Source organism: Prionailurus bengalensis, chromosome D4 (genome assembly GCF_016509475.1).
Source record: "Prionailurus bengalensis isolate Pbe53 chromosome D4, Fcat_Pben_1.1_paternal_pri, whole genome shotgun sequence".
Classification (NCBI taxonomy): domain Eukaryota; kingdom Metazoa; phylum Chordata; class Mammalia; order Carnivora; family Felidae; genus Prionailurus; species Prionailurus bengalensis.
The window spans coordinates 84,563,256-84,582,358 of record NC_057359.1 but is presented as its reverse complement, the minus strand read 5'-3'; the positions used below and the strand labels follow the sequence as shown (position 1 = coordinate 84,582,358).

At 39.4% G+C, this 19,103-nt stretch overlaps 1 protein-coding gene across 14 annotated transcripts in view; it reads left to right on the top strand.

Moving 5' to 3' along the window:
* MAPKAP1 (MAPK associated protein 1) overlaps positions 1-19,103 on the top strand; it is a 246,546-nt gene that overhangs the window by 121,351 nt on the left and 106,092 nt on the right. For all 14 annotated transcript variants that reach the window (XM_043565341.1, XM_043565346.1, XM_043565347.1 and 11 more), the window contains one exon: positions 12,114-12,290. In XM_043565341.1, coding sequence (XP_043421276.1) covers positions 12,114-12,290 — 177 coding nt within the window. The remainder of the gene's footprint in view (positions 1-12,113; positions 12,291-19,103) is intronic.

Here is a 19,103-nt window from a genome sequence, read left to right as displayed (position 1 = left end):
GATTATCCTTTCTCCATTCCTTTTGCTGCTTTGCTCCCAAAGCCTTTGCTCCTTTGTCAAATATCAGTTGACTATATTAATGTAGATCTATTTTTGACATATAAAATTTTTTAAACATTCCTTTTTAATTTATATTTAATCGGATTCAAGAGTGAAACAGTATCTTTTGAGTAATACCCATTCGTGAAAGAGAGAGAAATAAAATTCAGTGAGATTTTATCCTGTCAAGAACTTGAGGTGGGAGGTATATACTGCTCTTTGCACAGAACCACATTTACTCTACTTCATAGTTAACTTAAGGGATTTTTTTAAGGGTAATTTTGACTAACCCCAATTTTGTGCAGAGACCGTAGTCATATGTTCTGACTCTGTTGTACACAAGAATGGCTGTTCTTTGCCTTCTTCTGTTCAGCTGTCCCTTTAACATTCAACATATTTCACTGGTCTCTTGTTTAATGTTGCTCTTTATCAGCTACTGACAGGTGAGCTACTAAAAGCCTGAAGAGTTTTGCGATAGTCCAGAAGCTGGAGTAGTATACTTTTGAGATTATTGCATTGCTCAGTGAGTGGAAGTGTCTGGCAATAGAGCAGTGCTGTCCAAAAGAAATATAATGCAATCACCTCACACCTGTTAGAATGGCTATCATCAAAAAGACAAGATATAACAAGTGTTGGCGAGGATGTGGAGAAAAGAAAACCCTTGTGCACTGTTGCTAGGAATGTGAAGAGGTGCAGCCACAATGGAAAGCAATATGGAGGATCCTCAAAAAATGAAAACTAGAACTGCCATGTGCTCTAGTAATTCCCCTTCTGGGTATATATCCAAAGGAAATGAAAACAGGATCTTGAAGAGATATCTACACTCCCTTGTTCATTGCAACACTGTTCACAATAGTTAAGATATGGAAGCAACCTGAATGTCTGTCTATGGATGAAAAGATAAGATAAAGAAATCCTGCCGTCTGCAACAGCATGGATTGACCTTGAGAGCGTTATGCTGAAAGAGATAAATCAGAGAAAGACAAATACCGCATGATGTCACATATATATGGACTCTAAAACTGAACTCACAGAAACAGAGATTAGAATGGTGGTTACCACAGACTGGGGGATGGGGGAAGGGTGGGAAATACTGGTCAAAAACTACAAACTTCCAGTTAGAAAATGAATAAGCTTTGGAGATCTAATGTACAGCATTGCAATTATAGTTAATAATACTATTTTATATACTTGAAAATTGCTAAGAGAGTAGACCATTAGTATTCTTATCACAAAAAAGAAATGGTAACTATGTGATGTGTTGGAGGTGTTAGCTAACTAACCCTACTTGGTGGTAATTGTTTTATAATACATAAGTGTATCAAATACACGTATTTTACAAATTGATTACCAGGAATAAACTTTCGCGATGTTATATTTCAGTTATATCTCAAAGCTGGAAAAAATGCATAAAGCAAGCTGCAAATGTGAGCCATGTTTACAATTTGAAATTTTCTAATAACCACATTTTAAAAAGTTTCCAAAAGATGGGTGAAATTTATTTCCCTAATAATTATTATAATTGAAGTAATTTTTATAATTTTCATGGGTTATATTTTCTTTAACCCATTGTATCTAAAATATTATTATTTCAACATGTTATTGACAAAATTAAGGAGATTTTTAATGTTCTTTTTGGTCATAAGTTTTAAAAATTCAGTGTTTCTTTGCTATATACAGTCAATTCAGACTAGCCAGAGTTCAAGTGCTCGCTAGCTACATGTTGGAGAGTGCAGCTGTAGAGTATACCAAGACGCAGAGTTCACTGGGTTTGCTTCATTCTGACATACCCTAAGCTTCTCAGAGCCCTTGGGAAACTGGGGTTTTGTAGATCAATCACTGAAGTTTATTTCATTCATTGTCACACTTTATTTTAATAATTTTTCATAGAGATTCTCTAAAATGTGTTAATATTTCCCCATCTTCTTTTTTTTTTTTAAACATTTATTTATTTTTGAGACAGAGGGAGACAGAGCATGAATGGGGGAGGGTCAGAGAGAGGGAGGGAGACACAGAATCTGAAACAGGCTCCAGGCTCCGAGCTGTCAGCACAGAGCCTGACGCGGGGCTTGAACTCACGAACCGCGAGATCATGACCTGAGCCGAAGTCGGACGCTTAACCGACTGAGCCACCCAGGCGCCCCTTTCCCCGTCTTCTTAATTGGAGTATAACATAGTGGGATCCAAAGCTGTAGTCTGTGTTTGAATTCTGGCATTAACACTTATCATCAGCATGGTCTTGGATGGATTGATTACTTCAGTCCTATGTACTCTAGTTATCTTGTGTGTAAAATGAGGATAGAAGCTTCTTCACAGGGTAGTTAGGAAAATAAAATGAGAAAATACATGGCAAGTGCTCAGGAAATGTTTATTTCTGTTGCTGTCAAATACTGTAACTATAGCCAGCTGCTGCTACAACCAATACTCGTAGTAGTTCAGCAACAGTAGTATAACTTAGCTCTTTCTGAATGATTCAGAGAATGCACTATGCTATGATACAGTGGTGCCCTTGTGGGCTTATGTAAGCATATAAGAATATTTGACCTTCCATTATGTTTTCTGACAACTTTGCAATTTGAATTCTTTATATTTCCCCATTTTTGCATCTACATGGCCACTTCTGTCTGCTCTCCTCCCCTTTGTAGGTTGCTGCTTCTAATTTATATTCCTTAGAGTCATCATTGAGAAGCACATACCTAGATAATACCGCCTAAGAGAGGCCCTTCCCATTCTGACCCTCAGCTGTGATCCCATGCATCCTACAGATCACATTCTTTAACTGGCAGCTTCTTGACACTGATACCCTGTCTGCTTTTGCTGTTTCTTCAATCAGAAATGCCTTTCTCACTCTTCTCCTCTTGATATCCAGCTTAATCTTGAAGCCTTCAGTTCTTTGTTATTCCTTCATTCAGCAAATATTTATGATGGAGTTTCAGGCCTTAGGTATTGAGGATAAAATGAAGAACAAGAGAAATGTGATCGCTGCACTCAAAAAGTGTGCAGTTTGATGGGGAAGAAGAAATTATCAATTGTAAGAGCACTTTGGAACTGGCTCGTTTCACTCACATTTGTATTCATTAATACATTCAATAAATATTTATTGAGTGTTTGTTATATACCATGCATTTTGCTGGGTATATACAATGGTGAGTAGAGCCAGACATGGTCTCTCTTTCATGAATTCAACAATATAGTGAGAGAAATGGGCAAATAAGTCAAATAATTATATCAAATAATTAAGCCAAATAATGTTTGCATAAAAACTGAGTTGAGTAATCTGAAGGAAAGGAATGCCATTTATGAGAGCCTGGCCTTGGGAGTCAGGGAGAAATTCCCTGAGAAAGTGATACCAGAGGTATTTGGCAGGGGGAGGTTCCTGGCAGATGGAACTGCATGGCAATGACACTGTGGCAGGAGGAAGCAGTGACACTGTGGCAGGGGACTAACAAAGGCCAGCATGGCTGGAACACAAAATAGGGAAGAGAAAATAGGATGGATGAGATTGAAAGATGGGCAGGGTCCACAGTGGAGATTGAGGGAAGAGGACAGATTCTGGGAATATTTAAGAGGTGAAATTCATAGGACTTAGGGATGAATTAGATATGAGAAGTATGAGAGAGGAGAGGTACCAAAGGTGACTCCCTAGATTTCTGACTTGCACAACTTGATGTATTGTGCTGCTCACTGAATTAGGGGGCTTTGGAAGACTGGGTGTTAATTCGGTTTTTTAATGTGTGTCGGGGAGTGGGAGGAGCAGCACGAGTTTTGTCTTCTTTTCAAGATGACTTTGCTATACCTGAGAGAAGTTTTCAAATAGTTGTTTATACTTGCATGTTTGAAGTTTAGAAGAGAGAGAGAACTATGAGCTAGGAATGTGAATGTAGGAGTCCTATGCATAGAGAGATTAACTGGAGTCTCCAGCATGCGTAAGTGAAGAAAGAGAAGGGCCTAAGACTGGACATTGAAAAACTAGGTAGATGGTGGTGCTGAAATAGGGTGTCCTAGAGAAGAAATAGAGGTGAAGGAAGAGTTTGGTTTAGGATGAAATGAAGGCTGAGAGGACTTGAGAGTTGTCCATGTGACGAAGAAGTCTTGTAAGCAGTAGGATAGTTATAAGTTTGGAGGCTGGACATTGTCTGTTTTATTGTTTTGTTTTCCTTAGTCCCTAATACAATGCTTAGCAAATAGCAAGTACTCAATAAGTGATTTGTGGAATGGATGAGAGAACATAGGAACATTCAGATTCAGAGATGTAGACTAAACTTACCACCCATGCCATTGCCAGGGAAGAAGCCCTTCTCCACGTGTCTGCTTAGACAAGCTTCTGACGGTATACAAACCTTCATTCATCAAAAAACACCGAGTCAGATTGTCTCAACCTGGTCAGATATTTAAGTGATAGATGAAGGTTTGGGAATACTGTTTACAAACACTGTCTTCATTGAGCTGCACAGAAATATTGCTCATTGTCAACATTTCCCAAGAGCCAGAGTCCTCACACTTACTAGGTAATGAATGGGTAGATATGAACACATTAGAATGCCTGCTTTGTGTCATGACCCAGGCTAAGCATTTTACATATATTATCTTCTTCCTTATAATACCTCTGTAACTCTTAGATAACAATAGAGAAGCTGAGAATCAGGAATTTAAGGTAATGCCCAAGATCATGTATTTAGTAAGTGGCAGAGTCAGGATTTGAACCCAGGTTTGACTCCATTTCTCTTGCTCTTAACGACTATGTTATACAAAGCAATGAATTTCTTTTCCTCATAGCATCTGGAGACATAGGCATTTGAGATTTTCCTCCCTCCCTCCCATCCATCCATCCATCCGTCCATCCATCCATCTTTTTATTCTTGCAGTCATTCACTCAGCAAACATTTAGATGTTGTCTGCACCATCCCAGGTACTATACTAGGCACTGGGGATATAATCAGTCATAAAATAAAGCTTATGGCCTCAAGATTTAGGCTAATGTATGAGACAGACACCAAATTACACAATTTTAGCTCCATTGTCATTGAGACTTGCTATAATAGTAGACATAATAGAATGCTGTGAGGACATAGAAAAGGGCTCTTCTAATTCTGCTGGAAGTTGGAGGCTTGGGTTGAGTAGGGGTGAGAGGGATGTTAGGGAAGTCTTCCCAGTAGAATGGATACTTGAGCTAAATCTCAAAAGATGACTGGATAGACTAGGAATAGAGAGCCTCTGGGCTGAGAGGCCGGCATGAATAGTAACAGGAGCTAGCATGTATATATGCTAGGACCTGATTAGGATACTGCAAGCACGTGGTGTGAATGGAGCCTAAGGTGTGTGTTCTGAAATGTCAGGAGATTGAGTTGAAAGCAGGGCAAAATATACTGGAAGGCTTTATGGAACCCAGGTACTATTAATGGTCTCTTTTGTTTTTATTTGAAAGGTTGCAAAAGGTTTTAAACAGGGAAGTGACAGTATCATATTGTGTTTCGGAAAGATCCTACTGGACCTTTTCAAGGTCAGTTTGTAATAGAATGAACGAGTTTCTGAAACTTAGAATTTTGCCAAGTGAATTTGTTTTAAAAATGTCCGGTTCAGAACAATATGAAAAGAGGACTTCCCAGAAATGCCAGAATGATAGAATTAGCAAACAAGGATGTTAAAATAGCTATTATAAACATGTTCCATATGTTCAAGATAATACAGGGAAACATGAACATGATGAGGAAAGAAGTAGAAGATATTTAAGAAAACCTAGATGGAACTTCTAGAGATGAAAAGTATAGTATCTGAAATGGAAACTATACCGCGTGAGTTTAAGAGCAGATTAGACACCGCAAAAGGAAAAAATCAATGAACTTGAAGACATAGCAATAGGAACTGTCTAAAAAAGGAGCTCAGATGAAACACTATGAAGGTCTTGCTTTCATTTGGAAATTAGTGGGCATTTTCTCCTTAGAACTTCTTTGCCAGAAAATTTAGACTTAACTATTCTTGTGTGATGTGGTTGTGGCTTGACAAACCTTAAAATGTTATTTATCAATTTTCACTTTACATTTATGGAGTTTATTTTGGAGAAGAGGAAATCTTGACAGTCTTAAAAGTCTTTTCTCTGACTTCAAAGAGATGAACTTCTGAGCTGCAATCCTCAGGGCCTTTTTTCTCTTGATAATGTCTGATGCACTGTTTATAATGATTTTGTCATCAAAATAAATAGCAAGACCCAAGTAATAAGAGTTCTGGACATTGCAGAATCATGTGCTCTTTTTATTTTTCATCCAAAAAACCTCCCCAAAAATTTCATCTGTCCGACCATCATGCTTAAGTACATTTTGCATGTTTTGAAGATAAAAGTGAATTTTTATGAGCAAATTGAACATGTCAGATCACATTTGGGAGAAATCTAGGATGCTTCCTGGAATACTCCTGAATATTCATATATGAATTAAATACCATCTATATATGGACTACAGGCTTTTGTCTCTTCATAAAAGCCAAACTGGCCTTTGAATGTGAAATGAATATTGATCAACAATTAAATGAAATAAATTTTTCTTTTTTTTTTTTTTTTAATTTTTTTAACGTTTATTTATTTTTGAGACAGAGAGAGACAGAGCATGAACAGGGGAGGAGCAGAGAGAGAGGGAGACACACAGTCTGAAACAGGCTCCGGGCTCTGAGCTGTCAACACAGAGCCCGACGCGGGGCTTGAACTCACAGACCGTGAGATCATGACCTGAGCCGAAGTCGGATGCTTAACCGACCAAGCCACCCAGGCGCCCCTGAAATAAATTTTTCTAATGCAAAATTTTGTTAGCCTTATTTGTGGAAACATGAATAAGTGAAATTCAATTAATTGTACTCATTAACGCTTTGGAGATTTAGATATATGTTTATTTATACATACATTTATTTGTATAAATATAAAATCTCCAAAGCGTTAATGAGTACATTTAATGACAGAGTATGTGTGTGTATGTATGTGAGAGCGAGAGCGAGAGCGAGAGAGAGAGAGAGAGAGAGAGAGATCTGTCCATCCTCCAGAAGGATCTCTTTTTGGCAACAGGCTTCATTTTGCATCCATTCACCGTTCTAACTTCCAGTCTTCTCACCAATATCATTGTCCCTGGAAGGGCCTGCTTTTTCCATGTTAACCCAGCCTCTTTTTTTAGACACCTATGTCTTTTTAAGACACCTGTGTTTTTATTGCAACATTATTTACCATAACCAAGATACAAAACAACCCACGTTTTCTTCAATAGATGAGTGGATAAAGAAGATGTAATGTGATATATATGTGATATAGACACATGTATACATATATATAAGTGGAAAAATACTCAGCCAAAAAAAAAAAAAGAATGAAATCTTGCCACTTGCAACAACATGGATGGATCTAGAGGGTATAACTAAGTGAAATAAGTCAGAGAAAGACAAATACCATATGATCTCATTCATATGTGGGATTTAAGAAAGCAAATGAAAAAGATAAAAGAGACAAAAAAAAAGACTCTTAAATACAGAGAACAAACTGGTGGTTATTAGTCTTTTATCATTACTCAATCCCTGATAGTGACTCACAAATAGGACTTCTAGTGTTCTCTATCTCATGCTGTCCCCCATGCTTCTGTTAGTTAATTCTGCTTCTGTGTGATCAAAAGCTTAAGAGTGGTAGAAGAAATTTTGACAAAATGAGAATCTTTCTTCATGCCAGCTACTGTACAGTTAATTAACTCATATAATCCTTATGAGGTCCTTATGCAGCAGGTATGTATGGTTATTTTCTCCATAAATTCCAGGACTCGATAGAGAAAATGACCACTTAGGAATCAGGGGGTGTGGGTGAGGCAGGAGATGCTGAGTCTCTAGAACAGGTAATTCTACAGTGGGGTGAGAGATTTCCCAACCTTTGTACTGTTCTGTATTTCTAAATTGTTCCATGTTTCTAATCATGCATTACCCTTATCAAAAAATAAGTCTTTTATAAAGAAAAGAAAATGAAAGTTATACTTAGTCATCTGGAAGGGACATCTGGGACATCTGGAAGGTACAGGAAAAAAGTGCTCATTGCTCAATTGTAAACATAACCTTTGTAAACTTTTTGGTACCTTTCCTTCTAGTCTTTTTATATGCATATAATTAAACATTTTTACATGGTCGTAATAATTTCTCAGTGTTTTTTCTCCATAAAAAAAGTGAGGTGCCAGCACTCGTATCTTGATGAACCGTAAAAATGCCTCTTTGATTCTCACCTCTTCCTGGGACTTCTCCTTTTGTCTTGGTTTGCAATCTCTGGCACGTGTGCATTGCCTAGAAAGCCCCATTTGGTTAACAGATATCAATGTGACAAGCAAGAAAAAGAGAAAGAAAAGCTTATTACTTTTCCTCATTAGCACACACATCATTAATAATACCCTTTATGTTTTTTTCATGGGTAGAGCGATTCAGTCTATACATTCATATATTCATTCATTCAACAAATATTTGTTAAGTGCCAGCCATCTTCCTCCTCAGTGAGGATGCAGAGACAATAGAATGATCCCTGCTTCTTAGGAGAACACAGAACGGTAAATAAGAAAAAGATGTGATAACTATATGCAGAAATATTAATCACGTTCTGAAAGACCACGGAGAAGAATCGCTTGGATTCTCCTAGAGATCAAATGATTCTCCTAGAGAAGTCAGGGAAAGCTTTTTACAGATAAGAAAATGGAGCAGCTCAGAGAGATTTGGTCACATGGCTGGTTAGTGGTTGAGTTAGCATTCAAAGCAGATCTGACTGCAAAACCACTCTTTATTCTACCATACTAGGTCATAAGGAGGAGGCATCCCTGTTTTCATTGTTTTATCAGTTCCAGATGTCTGTATTTGGGGGATTCTTGAGTCATAGAACACAGCTTCCCCCATTTTCTCTCCCTATTTCAAAATGCCACCTGTTTCTGATTTGATCAAAGAGTAATAGAATGGCAGTGAGGAGACCTGAGTTCTTCAGAACCAGCTTTGCCACTTTTAACTGGATCGTCGTGGGCATGTTCTTCCCCATTTCTACCCATCTATTCCCCATCTGTAAAAGTGAGGAGTTGAAATAAATCTTTCTAAGCTTCTCATTTTTTGTAAGCTTCTCATTTTCCTCCTTCTTTTCAAAGCGCGTGGCATTTGCGTAGGAGCAGGGGCTCCCAAGGGCCTTGGCGGGTCTAGACACACCATGGAATTGGCAGAGGGATAGGTGGGCGTCAAGGGTAAGTGCTCTTCACCGCCTGGGTTTGAATCTCAAGTCTGTCGCTTACACACTGTTTAATCTGGAGCAAACCACTTGACCTCATCGACCCTCCCTTTTCCGATTTGGAAAACAGAAATCATAAGAAATGACTCTGAGAGTTGGTGGGGAGATTCAGGGAGCTTAGTATCTGTCTGTACTACTATGCACAGTGTCTGCCACAGAGCACTCAGTGCTGCTAATGATACTCATGGCTATTGCTCTAGTACTAAGTTGGAATCCTGAAGAGGTTTTAGAAGTCAAAATACCTTGGTAGCTTCTTTTGTTAATGATTCCTTTACAAAGGCACAAAGGAACCACTGTGTCCCTGAATAGAATGTGGAGTTTTAGTCATTTTCCCCTCAGATGTTCAGTGAAGGGGTCGAAAGGGTTGGAGTACTGTTTGCTGCTGAATTTTACTCATGACTCAGAAAAGACTCCCATTAGTCTTGTAGAATATAGGGGAAATCATTCTTTCTTTTCTTTGCTGTGTTCCCAGCATGCAGAGCAGGCTACAGTGCAGGGTCGGTACTTTGCGAGTTTCTTGAACGAAGAAATGATTTCACACTTTGTTTTTAGAAACTGAGGAGAACAGTAACACGCAGCAGTGAGTCTTTTGGCCCTCAGATCTTAGCCTGTGACATTTGTTGAGCTCGTTTTGAAGGGGATTTGGGGGCACCCCATGACAATCAAAACAGAATTCTTCTGATACCAATGTTTGGCTTTCTGCTTTGATCAATAGGCTTATTATTTGCCCTTGAAACCTCTGTGGTGCTGGGGAATCACAGACATTTCTCAGGACGATTTACATGGCAATAAATAATGTGTGCTGTCCATTGCCTGCTTCATCAGTGTCTGCCCTGTTCATAAAACCCTGGAGGCTCAGTGGCCCCAAGGCTGGAGCACAGTGGACATGTTAACTCCAGAACGTGTCGCTTAGTTTCGTTGTTGTTTTGTTGGCACTAATATGCATCCACAATTTCTCTTTAAGGACTGATGTAACTGTAGAAGTTATTTTCCATCTGACTTTATTATATAGTTACCATACTATACCGTACCATAGTTACCATTTATTTTTTTTACCTCTGTTATATGGTAGGCTCTACATATGTTATCTAATCTTCACAACTACCTCTGAGTTAGGTTCTTGTCTTTTTATAGAAGCAGAAACTAAGGGGCGCCTTGGTGGCTCAGTCGGTTGAGCATTCAACTCTTGATTTCGGCTCAGGTCATGATCCCAGGGTTATGGGATCAAGTCCTGCGTCAGGCTTTGCACTGAGTGTGGAGCCCGCTTGGGATTCTCTCTCTCTGCCCCTGTCCCCCACTTGTGCGCTCTCTCTCTCTCTCTCTCTCTCTCTCTCTCTCTCAAGTTAAAAAAAAATGAAGAAGAAATAGAAACTGAAACTCAAGGAAGCGAAGCTTATTTTCTGAAATCACATAGTCCATGAGCACTGGAGCTTAGGTTTTAAACTCAGGTCTTTCTGGACACAAAGCTCTTAGCTACTATACCATGACATTTTTCTTATCTAACAGACTTTCTTCTCCTATAGGTGTCTAGTGTTTATGGTTAGCAACCTCTTGCAAAGATCCATAAGTTTCCCACATCATTCAGAGATGAATTTTAAATTTCTTAACAGCGTTGCAAATACATGAAATTTATAGTGACAAACATAGCCAGATTACTTTCTTGTTATCCATCCATTTAGCAAATTTACAGTTCCCATTAATTTTAATCTGTCCTTATTACCTGTTTTATATAATAAATATCTCTTAGTCATGACAGACTGAGTATAGATCACCTGAAGTAGGCTCTCTCTCAATAACTAGAGTTGCAGTTAAAGATTTGTGAATTAATTGGGAAAATTGCAAATCAGGTAGTCAGTGAAATAATTCATTGTCACATCCAATCAATAAACTTTGTAAATCAACTCATTTAATTCAAAAAATGATCTATATAGATCAAGCAACCAATTAAACAATTAGCATACACTTTGCAATTAATTAATTTAAGCATCAATCATATAATTAAAATTCCAAATTTAAGCTGCACAATTTAAAACCCTACTGCCTTGTGAACTATTAGGATCATGTTTCTGAATGTTAGCAGATAAGCAGTTTCACAGTTTAACTTTGGAGCAAGGTGTTTTAAAGTGCTTCTAATTGATTTTTAAGTTTTAAATTGTCTTTATGTTGGTAGTTTCCCACCCCTTTACAGCAAATCAACTTTTTACTTCTCCGCCCAAGAAAGAGAAGGAAATGTGTGTTGACTCTAAAATGGGCAAGGCTGGAATCTGGGAGTATAGACTGGACATTGCAGGAATAGGAAAAAGTCTAGAAGCAATGGAGAGAGCCGTTTATCTGCATCAGGATAAACCCGGTTATTTGCTTTTACTCTGTTAAGTGTCTTTGGTATTTGGAATCAGTGGATCAGTGGAATCACACTTGCTGTGTGTATTTTATTTATACTTATATTTAACTAACGTAGTACTTTCCCCCCCTGCTATACCATAAGCTTCCTTGAGGACTGATACTAAATATCATCTTTGATTTAAGGGACTAAGTTCTGTGTCTTATCTATAACAGGTGCTCAGTAACTATTTGTTGGAAGAATAGATTAGTAGAAAGGACCTCCTTTCACATTGCTTTTCTCCCCCTCTGTACTCCCATGTTTTCTCTTTATCAAATGAAGTGGGATTTAGGGTAATCTTACTGCTTCACCAGGCTTTCGGGTAAAAGAAGAGCAGTGTCCCAGTTTGCCTGCTGTATACTATAGCCTCTTATCTCCTTGTCCCTCCTTCACCCTGGTATTCACTCACTGTTTTGGTTTTCCTTTCAGTGACAATGTCAGTGCCTACTGCCTGCATATCGCTGAGGATGATGGGGAGGTTGACACAGACTTCCCCCCACTGGATTCCAACGAGCCCATTCATAAGTTCGGCTTCAGTACTTTGGCCCTGGTTGAAAAGTATTCATCTCCTGGTCTGACATCCAAAGAGTCGCTCTTTGTTCGGATGTGAGTATTGACCCTGTTGCTAATTTCAGTATCTCATCTCTGCCTTTTAGAATTTTTGGTTTTGCTCATCGTATGGATGATATTAGGTATCTGGACGTCCCTTTATAGTGACTACTTGCAGAGAGATGTTGGGGACAGCATTTGCAATGTATTTTATGTCTCTGTACCTAGATTAAACACAGACTGCTTTGTAGTAGGGAATTGCATTAGGCAGATCTCTGAACGTAATGTCTGTGAACCACGCCTCTGGACATACTGGGTGGGGTACTTTGGAGCCTGTGAAGCCGCAATTCTGAGTTTCCCTCTTTTTCTTCACAGACTACACACTAAATGAAAAATGTGCGTTGCAGCTACTTTTGTCTCGTGACTTAAAATACTTATTTTCTTCTCTCCAATTTTGTTCAAATCAAATTTGAGTTTTCCTTTCAGTTGTCCTCCTTTAGACTGATAAGGTGTTAACGTTCCTGTGCCTTTGGCAGTCTGGCAAAGCCTGTGAAAACCCCTTCCGGAAAAGTATTTTTTAGGGTTTGTTTTGTTTTTTTCTTTTTTCTTTTTTGAGAGAGAGAGAGTGTGTGTGCATGCTAGCAATGGAGGGACAGAGAGAATCCTTCAAGCAGGCTCCGTGCTGTCATCCTCGTAGATCCTAACTTGGGGCTCGACCCCTCCAATCATGAGATCGTGCATGACCTGAGCTGAAATCATGAGTAGGATGCTCAACCTACTGAGCCACCCAGGCACCTCTCCAGAAGAGTGTTTGTGAATGCAGAAAATCAAATCCACAGGAATACAAGAGAATTCCATTACATTTAAATACTTCTGAAATTATTAAACCAATCTGTGATATAGTAATATGCATAGTTTTACTAATATTTAACACCAAGATACGGCGGCAGGTCTGTCAGTAACTGCTGAAGTCTCTCGCCTCAAAGTTAAGTGATGAGTGTAAATGATACTTGGGAAATCTGCAACAACTGTAGTGTGCTGTGACATCTGTGTTTTTTCTGTTCATGGCAGAGTCACTAGTACTGCCAATACAACTGGGGTTTGTTGACTACATTTATAATTCAAGGACATGGTAACTATCAGTTAGAAGTCAATGGAAATAAAAATATAATTTTTATTTATTCAAGTCTCTACAGCAAGTTTTACCCAGAGGTCCCTGTTAGAGGAAAACCTGTAGCGTTTTCTGACCAGGACTGAGACTGGCCGTCTCCTGGGAACAATAGTGATCCTTCTGGCACCCCCTGCTGTTAGGAACCAGCAAATTCACTAGCCAAAGGAGGGATTGCTTTAGAGGACTTTTCCTTGTCTCTTTAAAACAGACTGCTTTTGCTTCAAATTTTTACTGAAAATAGGATTATGCTACTTATGATATGTGAGTAGTTGGGGTCTCTCTACCCTTGAACAAAGAAGGAATACTGAGTGCTTGGCGGGCAGGTAGCTAGGGGATGATTCCTCAAGTTTTTCTAGTTACCATTTCATCCCTGCTATGAAGTCACGTTTGATGTATGTAACAGTAAATATTTTCCCTCCTTTTCTATTTGGGAGGCACTAAAACAGCAATGTTAAAGAATATTGAAAGCAGTTTAAAAGTTATCCAGTGATTCCTCCACCCTAATATAACCGTTTTCATTTTGGTATCACCATTTCCAATATATATATATTACAGTTTCACTTCTAGTGTACATATTGTGTTATTCTTGCTTAAAATTGCAAATATTTGATATCTGCTCTTAGTTCCTACAATCTACATTTATTATGTGCCAAGAATCTAGACAGAGACAACCCCTTTGCTCATGGAGCACACGCTACCTAGTGGGGGGGGGGGGACAAGTCGTCAGATCATTAAAATGTGCTGAGCAATACAATAGAGAAAGGTACAGGCTGCATCAGAGGCCTTTCAGGGGATGTTTAGATTGTTTATTTGCTTTGGTTTTAATAAGTGATTCTATAATAATAGTTTTTATCTCTGTCCCTTTTATTTCTGTTGAATAACCTCCTTAGGACAGTTTTCCTGTGAGTAGGATCATTGGTCAGAATAGAAACATCTTTAGACTTGGCTTTGTATTGACATGTAGCTTTCTGAAAGATGTTCCAATTTACAGTGCTACCAATAGAATTCATAAACGCATCTTTTCAAAGTCTTACCATCACAGAGCGTCATTAGAACTTTTTTCTTTTCACTCTCAAAGATACGTATAGGGATATTTCAATAGTTTCCACTTGCATTTCATTTATTTATAGATGACTGGAAGAGTTGTTCTCATTAGCACATGATTTTTACCACATAAATATTAACATATGACCATAGCATTCTTTTGAACTGAAAGTCCTTTTTAAAACAAGTGTTTTTAAATCAGTGATTTTCAATAGTTGGGGGTTAGGGTTGGAGGTAGGCCAGACATACGTCCCCAGGAGAAGCATCTAAAGACTACACAGTGTCTATGAACTCCAGCTTTTGGAGAATGGGATGAGGGAGGGGAGAGAGGTAGAGAGTAACAGCAGCGGCTTTAAACTTAATACTCTTACGTTTTTCCTGAACTACTCCCATCCCTGCACTCCCACTCCCAAACACACACACACACACACACACACACACACACACACACACGTCAGTCCTCTTTCTGTTTAAAGTTTTAGAGAGCTTATTCAACATTCCTGGAGTGTTTCTAAAAGCACAAGGTAAAGTAAAATCTTTATATGTGAGCATTTAGAACAAAAGTGTCAGTACATTTTCTGTTTCTTCTTTTTCTCAGTTGTCTGATGAAATAGTACAGATTACTGACCATTTGCCCTGTGTGTGTTTTCTTGCTTCAGCAACCTTCCATTCACCTTTCTGGTCTATATTTTAAGTTAGAAAAGCCTCTCCTACTAATGCAGGACAGAGCAGACTTTCAAGAGTTACCAGGGATGTGTTCATAGTTTCGAGAGAGTGAAGTCTCAGCAAAATAAGTAAAGCCGTCACTCCTTTTCTTCATTTCTCCCTTTCCTCCTTGCGTCTCTCTCCCAGGGGAGAATGGGCAGGGATGTATGGGAATACCCTGACCTGAACCAGAAAGAGGGAGCTAAGTTTTGACAATAAGAAGTGAATTAGTATTTACTAATTGAAATAATTTATATGTTATTCCATTTAATCTGAAAATAGCCCAGTTTTGATTATGACCATTTTAGAGACATGAAAACTGAGCCTGACAAGGATTGCTCTCAGGCCGGGCTTTGCCCCCATGTCTGACTTCAAAGTCCACGCTCTTTGTGACACCCTGCTATGGGTGAGGATGGCGGCAGGGAATCCCACTGTATTGAGGCCAGCATTCAGCTACTGTATACTGTGGTGTAGTAGATAAGAGCATGGTGGCCTCTGGAGCCAGAATGCTTGGGTGCCAATCCTGACATTACCCTTAGTACCCTGTGTGTGTGTGTGTGTGTGTGTGTGTGTGTGTGTGTGTGTGTGTGTGAGAGAGAGAGAGAGAGAGAGAGAGAGAGAGAGAGAGAGAGAGAGATCTTGGATGAATTGCTTAACTTTCTTGTGGCCCAATCAAATGAGAATAATAATAATAATACCTACCTCATAGAGCCCCTGTGAGGACCGAAGGAGCTGATATATGTAAAGCACTTAGAAAAGGGCCTGTTTGTGTGTCTGCTGCAGTTATCGTTGTTATAACTAAACATTCGTCGAGGGCAAGAACTGGATCATTTATGCCCCACAAACACCCAGCATAGCTCCATTACTGTGGTAGGTATGCCACAAGTATTTCTTGAATGGGTAGCTTATTGAATAGATCTTTGCTGCTTCTACATTTTTCTTCTTCCCCTCCTTTCAGTTTTCTAACAGAGAGGGGCTGAGTGTGGGTAGACTCTGCCCAGCTTGCTGTTGGGCTAACTTTTGCTGAGTATGGGCAGGGGTGGAGATTGGAGATCTGTAGACTTTCAAATCCGTCCTCTTATGGACAGACATCCTTTAAGAGACAGTGGCAAGACCACAAATTCCTTGAAGGCAGGGTGCCTACAGTCTCAGTTATCTCTATATCCTTAGCAGCCAGCACAGGGCTTCTTAGAGAAGGAATGGATGAATCTTTAGGTGTCTGTGGGCTGCTGGGAGGGACCCTGGCCAGACTTTCTGTCCTGCCTCACTTTTTTTTTTTTTTTTAGCCCACTTGGCCTCTTCTGCAGCCCCGTTCCTGTCTTCTGAATACTGTGAAGTTCCTAGGTTGCCTTCTGGCTTTCAGAGGCCCTCACACCCAACCACAAGGCTCCCATGTGCCATCTTTCCCCCGCTCCAAGTGAGGCCGCACAGACTTTGAGCTTAGTTAGCCTGACCTGGGTGCAAGTTTCAGTTTCACAGATGACTTTTGCTGCATGACTGTAGTCTCCGTGTCTTCATCTGTAAAATGAGGGGAATATTGACTACCTGACGATATTGTTGTGAGGAGTTTTATTAAATGTAATTTCCTTTCAAAGGAAAACGAATTCTCCTGAAGCCTCAATGTTTGCCCAAATTCGTTTTATTGTAGTGTTACTTAAATACATATAAATGTAAAACTCTAGCTATAAATTCCATGTTTTTATGCAACCCAAACACAGTTACAAATTTAATGCAAATAAAACTATAACATTAACAAAATACAATTAACAACTTAAATGCAACAGATGATGTTTTGCTGAAATTAAATCACTGATGTTGGATTTAATGGGTGTTAAATGTTTTACTTGTCAACTTGAGGTTTTTGATTTTCATACGAAACGTTGATTACCGTATTAATATTTGTCCTTTTAAACAATGAGTGTATTTTTAACTATTAGTCCATTATTTTAATGAGCCGGTTGATTTATAGTGCATCCCTTCCCCCAATTTTAAATGTGCTTTACTGGAAATAGTAAAGAACATTTCTGCAAGGATAACCAGTTTATGTCAGTTTGCTCAGGACTTTCTCTGTTTTGAAATTCAGAGTCTATACCCAGTAACCCCCACCCCTCGGCCCCAGGATAATTGATCACCCTACTTTCTGAAGTTGTCGATTGGTCTGTACCTAAATGGGCTCTCTGCCTGATTGATACCTGTACACAGTGTGACTTGGGCACTGCAGGGCATGACTTCTTCAGAGGTCAGCACGCCTGTGCCACAGGGAGAGCCTTGTGCCCACTTCTCCCATCACCACAGTGTTTTTGCCTGCAGCTTGTAGTGATGTCATTTGGCTTTGAGTCTATTAGGATGTTAAATAACTCTAGCTGCTGGAACACACAGCCCCCCAAATCTCACCACCTCATCCAACAAGTTGGCAGACTTTTCCTATACAGGGCCAAGTAGTAAATATTTTAGGCTTGTGGGCCATACCTCTCTGTAACTCACGTCTGCCATAGTAGCAAGAAAGTAGTCATAGACGACAGTACATCAGCGAATGGGGGTGGAGTAGGTTTGTTGACCCTGGCTTACTAGTAACTTTATTTCTTGTTCAGATCTGTCTAAGGAGGGTCTGGTTGCCCTCCTGGGTATTTTTCCTCTAAGCAGCGATTCAAGGTTCCTCCAAATGGGTGGAGAATGGGGAACGTGGGAGGCTAGGAGTGGCCCAAATCTCTCTCTGTATTTATTGTATAAGTTATTATATATATAATCCATATATAATATTGCTTTTCTAAATATATATCATGTATATGATCCATATATGTGTGTGTGTGTGTGTGTGTATGTATGTATGATTTTCATTAAACTAAAAGCAAAATTTTTAAATTCTGAAACTTAGCCTGTGAATTCATCTGTTAAGCCTGGGGGCCCTTGAACCTCAGGTAAGAAATGTAGCTATGAAGTTAGCTCAGACCCAGTTATGTAGGAAGTGTTACATAGTTGCTATTTTTGTTATTTCAGTCAGAGATTTATCAGGCTGAATAATTCACAGTAAGGTGTGCATGGGGTTTAACTTTTCTTTCGGTTATTTATTGCATAATGAATACATGTCCATCATAGAAAAATTAGAAAATATGTTTCTTCACACAAAAGAAAATTTAAACTTTCACTTTCTTCCATCAGACAAGATAATCACTTACTAAATTATATAATTATTTATGTTTAGAAAGAGGAACTAATTAACTTAAATGAATCCCTAATTGGCAAAGTGTTCTGTGGAAAAGAATGTGAAGCTGAGTAGCCTCTGATGTTCTTACCAAGTCAGGGCTAGACGAGCCTTTCCCTGCCGGAGCCCTTGGTCAGAGGAGACTCAGGAAATAGAGTTGTTGTCTGGGAAAGGAGCATGGATTATGCTAAAAATTTGCAAATTAGTTGCGTTCTAATGGAAACTCTCTCCTTTTCCAGACAGGCAAGTGGATTTCTAAAATATCCATTGTTCCTGATTGATTTTGGACAGATCAAATGTGCATGTAAACAGGAGTCCCTAACTTGCTGACTGCTAGCTGCTCTGAGCCTACGCATTGAAGGTGTTTAGGTATCAGGAGTGTAGGAGAGAAGTAGGGGTCAGAAGTATGGGGAAGTATATGGTTGGCCCCCAAAACTAAATAGCTAGAGCTCTGCTGGTGCCTAGTATCCCAGGAAGTACTTCATGCCAGCAGTGACCAAACCAAGGCCTGCTGGGCCCTTAGCCATAGTGGGACAAGGGAGAATGAGATCTTGGAGTGAACAGGGGAGTTGCCTGCTTTGTCCCCACGCCCCCCCCCCCCCCCAAAGCCCCAGTACAGGGCCAATTCAATCAGAACTCATGGAACTGAATTGAGTGTAAAAGTGGCAGTGGTGCCTGGGTGGCTCGGTCGGTTGAGCGTCCAACTTCGGCTCAGGTCATGATCTCACGGTTTGTGAGTTTGAGCCCC